At 37.8% G+C, this 7,178-nt stretch overlaps 1 protein-coding gene across 1 annotated transcript; it reads right to left on the reverse strand.

The window, feature by feature from the left end:
• Positions 1-6,934, reverse strand: LOC137398789 (monocarboxylate transporter 14-like). Its single transcript, XM_068084967.1, has 3 exons — positions 6,801-6,934; positions 1,977-3,754; positions 1-523 (listed from the first exon to the last, which is right to left on the reverse strand). The coding sequence occupies exons 2-3, from the start codon at positions 3,568-3,570 to the stop codon at positions 363-365; spliced, it is 1,755 nt and encodes a 584-aa protein (XP_067941068.1). The 5' UTR covers positions 3,571-3,754; positions 6,801-6,934; the 3' UTR covers positions 1-362.
• Between the last annotated feature and the right edge of the window lie 244 nt (positions 6,935-7,178).

Below are 7,178 nucleotides of genomic sequence, written 5' to 3' on the forward strand. Positions count from 1 at the left end.
ATAGCACTATGGCATTAGTATTTGCTACAATATTCAGTATAATATTCATTAAATGTATCAGTACAATTTGCAACCAACAAGTATTACAGTTGATTATTTTATATATGTAGAATGTACTGAGTTAATCATGGTGAACATTAAGTTATAAAAAGGCAAACAGACAAAACATTTATTATAATTGTCTTCCTTGCCATACTGTTGAGTCTATGCAGTAGTTTAACTGATATAGCGTGATCTAATTATTGTCAGCTAGAAAGCACAAGTTGGACTACGTCTAGCTATTTGCCGGGCAAAGCTCAAACTGTGAAAAGGAGTTGTAGAATGAAGAAAGGAGAGTAGCTGTTAAGTAGACACAGTAAGTACTAAACAGGCGCGGTGATATCGGTAGACTCCGAGACTGATCTCGCACGTTTTGTTCTGTTTATGAAAACTATTGATATGGCGAGCACTCCGGAAACAGCAATAGATACGCCAGCAAAGATAAATGTAGCCACGTAGCTATAGGTCACATCACATAGCATACCTACAACACATGGCCAGAGACATACCAGAGTTACCCATACATTGAGGAGACAACTCCGCAGGACATGTAAGTGTTTCCTGACACTGCAACGCTGCTATAACAGAGGCAAATGTGTAGGCACACGTACTTGTTCCAAATGTCATACGGATATTGAGCCTAAATGCTGCCAGCTTTCACTAAAAATATCCTGTCAGCAGCAACAATAGCAGAATTAGTCTAGACCTGGTTTATCTGGCAGACAAATTTGTTATACATGTAAGTCAAAGTACAATATTTTAAAAGTTGACAGGACAATGTTCACTCAATAGAGCTGTGTCAGCATTCATGATGGAATAATCAGAGTATCACTAATTGTCCAAATCTTTAAGCGACAAAATAGCTTAAAATTGTTAATAAATGTAGTATGTATGTCAAAGTACATTTATATCTGACAATTTGCATAAAAAAACTTTGTTGTACAATCTATAGTGAAAAACACTAATTAAACGTTTATTTTTGACATTTGCTTATAAAATTCCATATAATTACTGTTTGTAATAGCATTATTATAAAAATTTATTACCAGCAGATTGACTCACAAGAATTATTATGTATGAATAGCATGCTATTTATTGATGCTGATTTCTTCTTAACTAATTGACGGTAACAAATCCCTTCAACCTAATAGAGATTGTTACCAGTATTCCCCTTTCTCCCTCCCCGCCATTGGTGTAAATTGACCCATGGTATGTTGTGGCTAAGATTGGATATCCATTTATAATATTAGATTAGACTTACACGTAGGACACTATTTACAAGGAATAATAGCCACAAACCCTAAACAGGAATATACGTGCTTGTTTCTGAACTGATGTCATAAATCTACACTTCTGGCTAAAGGGCTCAGGCTATTTTTAACACAGAAATCACTTAGATGGTTTGCTTTTTGCTAGAGTAAAAATGGGTCAAAAGGCATATTATTATTAAGTCAACCATAAAAGTATACACAAAAAAACAACAAGACTAAGCTTATTCAGAGGCAGTACAGCATAGTAAAACATGTATGAAAGTTAAGCCTGGTTCCCATATCGAATGCCAGAACCCAGAGGTAATCTCGCTCAGCAAAACACTTGCAGCGTTAGGCTCGGCGGCAAATGTTCACATAAAACTGCGTCACTGGTGATCGCGTAAAAATGGCCACTAGTCATGCCGTCTCGAAAGTGCTGATCTTCACCTGTACAGTGCATTTTGGAAGGATTTTGCCTGCGGCTCTTCGCGAAAGTTGAACAGCACTGAACTCTTGCGTTAACTGCCGGCAACTACCAGCGGTACCCGGCACGTAGATTCACATTGCACCACGGATAGCCATGCGGTGCTGTCGCCGGTGCTGTCGCCGATGCTTGCGGCGTATATGGGAACCAGGCTTTAGCATAATCACCTGGGTCAGTAGAAAATTCCAATCATAAATATTCACCTCCAATCGGTGGCCCGATCAGGCTTGCCAGCCCTTGTCCAAACATGAGAAGTCCATAGGCTTTTGTAAGTTCCTTTAGGGAGAGAATATTCACCAACACAATAGTTTCCAAAGAGTAACTAGCACTGATGATAAGTCCAAAGAATACGCTGAAAGTAGACAGGGTAGAAAAGCTCTGCAGTAATGGAAGTAAGGCTACAGACACCCCACAGAGAAGGATGCTCACGCCGTACAGCAAAAGCGTGTTTATACATTTCCTGTCACCTAGATATCCATACAGTATCTGCCCAAATGTACTTGCGATTCCGATCATGGCTATAAGAAAGGATGGACGGTCTATGCCGAGAGTGTCAGCGTAATCAGGGAGGTAGATGTAAGGTAAATCGAACGCATAGGAAAGCATGAAATTGGAAATGAAAAACAAAAGGTAGACGGGTGATGCAAGCAGCTTAATACCAAACATATCGCGAAGGACATGATGGGCTTTCGACACCACACGATTCGGATTTCTATTCACTTTATTATCATTAATCTTATTATCGTTTTCATTACATTTATCTTCTCCACTGTTTTCATCATCATCAGCAGAAACTGAGAGATCCGGGCAACTAGAGATTGTGCGTTGCCTCATGGCCAGGGTCATCACCGATGTGATGTCATACCTGCTAACAGGAAGTAGGTTTGGTTTAGAAAGAAGAATATGACCTGCTGATGCTCTCTTTTTTGAATTTAGGTGACATGGTATTTGTGTAGGTGCAGGATCATCATACTTTGACAGCGGCTTGAATTGCTCACCAGTATATATGGTATTAGTAGAGTGATGCAGTCGAACTGGGGTTTTAGGAGCAGACACTTCTGAGCTTGTTGGACTTTTTACATGTTTTACGTCATGATTTTCAAGTGATTCCAAGGAACTGAGGCTTGACAAGCTGTTTACGCGAACCATTCCCTCATTCTGAGGACCCAAAGAGTCTGATGTTTCTGGGGCCTCTTTAAACAGCGAACCAAAGACGACCAAGTTAAGGGTGATACCTGACATAACAAGCATCGTGCCTCTCCATCCATATTCCCTTCTTAGGTATTCTACCAGGGGTGCGATAGCAAAAGTTCCGAGTCCAGAACCAGCTACTGCGATGCCTGTCACGAGCGATCGCTTTTTCTCGAACCAGAAGGAAGGAATAACTGATGCTGGCACGTATATGAAGGCAAGACCAAATCCAGCCAAGACACCATAGGTGATAGTCAGCATTTCAATCGAACTTGCAAAAGAACTTATAAACATGCCGACTGAAGTGATGAGACCTCCCATGATCGCTGCCCGTCTGCATCCATACTGGGTAACGAACAAGCCGGCTATCGGGCCACTAATAAGCGGTATACCAATGAAAAGCGAGGCGATCCATGAAGTAGTCGACTTGTTGCTATCAAATGAACGTACCAAATCGGAAAAAATAACTCCAAAACTGAAGGAAATACCATCAGCGACAAAATGACACATGAATGAAGCGGCGGTCACAACCCAGCCATAGCCACCTTCAGGAACTGCTGACAAAGGCGAGGTCGCTTTTTCTTCACTTTTTGAACTTTGTTTCATTGTTTTTACTGTCGTTAATTGAATGCTGATTGAGGACTATAAGACATACAAGTAAAAAAATAGCCTAATCGCTAAAACTAGTGTTTAGTTCTTTTACTACTCAGCAGAGTATTATGATTGCTGTTAGAGTAGGAGCGGCAGTGTCTCGTGTATGCACTGATTAAACTCATCGGTTTGCTTCTTCCTGCAAATCAAAAATTGAACAAATAGTAAGGGTTTAGACAAAAGCAAGAAGAGATCTAAGATATTAACTTTGTTCTTCTGCGGAAAGATTTAGAATAATTCAATGCTGGTAAATTGTGAGCTGTACCACTGAATGCTAAAATGTAACAAAATACTCTGTCACGTTGGAAAATTCAGTGTTCAAAATATCTTGCTAAAAGCAATAATAATTAAGCCTACAACAAATTTATCATTTCTACAAAGCGTCAAAAGAAGCAGCCAAGGTTTACAGGTCAAACTGCTCTGAACAAAATTGATAGCCTGAGAAGTCGAAGTCTTATAAAAGACAATTGAAGATCTCAGGAGGGGCAAATGTTAAAAACTACATCAGTAGCTCAGCTATGCTCACAGCAATCTATACTTAGTCACTACTAACTCTGCCTATCTCACCATTAACTCCGCCTTCCTTACTATTAACTTATTAACAATAACTTTAACTCAACTCCGTACTATTAACTCCCGTTCTTTAAATGAATATCGGTTAGATTATAGGTCATAGAAAAGAAAGTGAAATTTTTTTACATACTATTTAAATATGGTGATAAACTCATGATATAACACATCAAAGAAGGTGATAAAACAAAAAATTACCTTTTTATAACGCTCCCTACTACCATAGAGTTACTTTATCTAATGCAGGCTTTGGTTAGGATGGTACGTCACACTAACACAATTTTAGCACTGTTTAGTGATGCTTTAGAATTAAATATTTCTTTTTCTTCACCGGTTTGGTACTTTTATGCCGAAACCTGTTTTCATTGCTTGCTCAATTTTTTGGCAAAATTGTGCCTAATTTTTAAAAATGGAAATATTTTTCAATGCGCACGTGGTATGACAACTCCACAGCATTTCAAGTTGTGGCTAATGGCTTGAATGTTATGTTAATGGTACTGTAATAATGCCTTGTGCAAACTTGCGTCATGCACAGCCTTAAATGTTTGTACAAATTCTTACAAAGAAAAATGCCTTCGATAACCCTCAAAGCAGTAGCAAAACTGACAAGGCTGTTTATGTGTATAGGATAATATTTTAAGAGATCTGAAAACTGGAGGAGAATACGACATTGAGATGCCATATTGGGTTTGCTATGCGCCGTCAGATGCCGAGGGGTTACAATCACATACGACTGAGCTGGGAAATGCCCAGGGCTGACCTCCTAGTTAACGAAAGCATAATATACATATATAATGGCTATTGAATAGGCTTCTGCCTCGTTAATAATAATGATACCACCTACAGGTCTCTGTTCAGCAATCTAAGAGAAATGTATTAATTGAAATCTCTCATGTTGGCATATTGCCAGACACACTAGGTATGTATTACCAAATATTACTTATGCAACAGAAAGTGCCAAACTAACTAATAGCAGAATTGATATCTTCTCTACATGTCTTTAATCACGAGTTCTGTGTGTAGTATAGAGCTCTACCTCAGTGTGAAACTTTTAGAAAGGACAACAAACCAAGGGAAGGAAGTCCCCTGCTTCAAGCGTAAATCATTTACTAAATTCGCCAATGTTCTCTCACTTTGTCAACTTGTCTCACTGTAAGTACTACAAACTTACGTGATTTACATGACACTCCGATTAATTACGTACTAATTATATGTTACACAAATTATTATAAGATTTGTTTAAAGATTGTAAACTGAGGTACTGAGACTATGCAAAGCCAATAAGCTATAGTACTTAACGCGTAACATGGTGGCAAAGAGCCAAGGCAATCACATAGCTAGCCATCATTTTGTATCTTAAAAATATAGCAATGCTTTGCCTTTTCAGCAAAAAAACATTATTGCAACTTATTTTCAGTAGATAGAACTGGAATCCTGATCCCTGGATGCTATAAGAATAACTTATTAATAATACCATTGATGAGCAGGGCAGCCAAGGATGCTTTCTAAGGTCAACAAGAAGTTCAGGGATTGGCAGCATACATATTTTAGATGGGCTAGCGGATATTAACTATGGATAAGCTGCTATGAAGGCAAGTCAATGGGTGATTTCAAGGTAATAATGCTTCACGGCAAGCACTAAGCTGCCTCTATAATGAGTTGAATGAACACAGAAGTTATTGATTGTCAGCTGTGCAACCCAGTTAGTACAGTGCTAGCAAAGAACAGTCAATAATATTCTCCATCATATTCGGAATAACACATGAATCCATGAAGAAAGTTAAGCACTACGCAGCAGCCCGGCAGCGAGGGCCTACTTTAGACTAATGCATATGAGAGCTATGAGGTTACAGCGACTGTATGTCGGCATCATGCCTGCTCATATGACTACAAAGTGCAGCATGCGTACGCAACTTTTATTGTACACACTGATTCTTGCTGACTAGTTGTTCATAGGTACACAAATAGTCCACTGATATTTAAGCAGTTAAGCCTAAAACAGCTAATAAACTTGGGAGCACATATATATGTATATAATGCATGTATATATTTGTATATGTATATATAGGCCTATATATGTATATATACATATACAGGCATATATAGTATATATATATATATATATATATATATATATATATATATATATATATATATATATATATATATATATATATATATATATATATATATATATATATATATATATATATATATATATATATATATACATGTATATATACACACAGTTATTTTGAGATTCATATGATTGATATGTTTACAAATTATTTACTCGTAGCCATTATAAGGTAAGCAAAACCATAGCATACCATAACTTGGAAAAGAACTAGTAACTAATAACTTGTGAGAAAAAAAGCTCTGAAAGCAATGTTCCAGCTCACACAGGCTGCTACTGCTCTAATGTCATTGGATAAGCTCAAAATATCAAAGACAGTAGCTGCTGTGCCAAGAGACTCAAATGTTGATGATGTTGTTTCTAAGCTTGTGTAAAAAATATAAATATTTTTTAAAGTACTTTTGTAAACAATCAGATTATAGCAATTGTATAGTAGGGTCAGATGGTGCCTCACCATATGCTCAGATTACACGCTTACCTGGATTAGTCATCAACATGGTATTTTTCATTGACAAGTTGGCTTGTTTAGGGCTCCGTTTCTTCATAAGTTGTGACCAATATCAGCTAGGTAACATTCCTGTAAATAATCGCAACTGTGAACAAATTCTGACCCGAGTGTGAGTTAGGCAGCGAACGTTTGTTTGTAGCGACGCGCAGCTGAATGATATTTTGTAGTCAATTACTTCGGATCTGTTTACACAGCCTCGCTTTAAAAACGAAACCACTATGTTAGCCGAAGTACAATTCGCCCTTTCTGTCACCTGAACGAATTACGGAACGTTTTGTTGCAGTCTAAATTGTGTTTGATTCCATTATCAGCTTATTTTCTTCCAACTTTTCTACGAGGTAGCCCTTG

This window comes from Watersipora subatra, chromosome 1 (genome assembly GCF_963576615.1).
Source record: "Watersipora subatra chromosome 1, tzWatSuba1.1, whole genome shotgun sequence".
NCBI lineage: Eukaryota > Metazoa > Bryozoa > Gymnolaemata > Cheilostomatida > Watersiporidae > Watersipora > Watersipora subatra.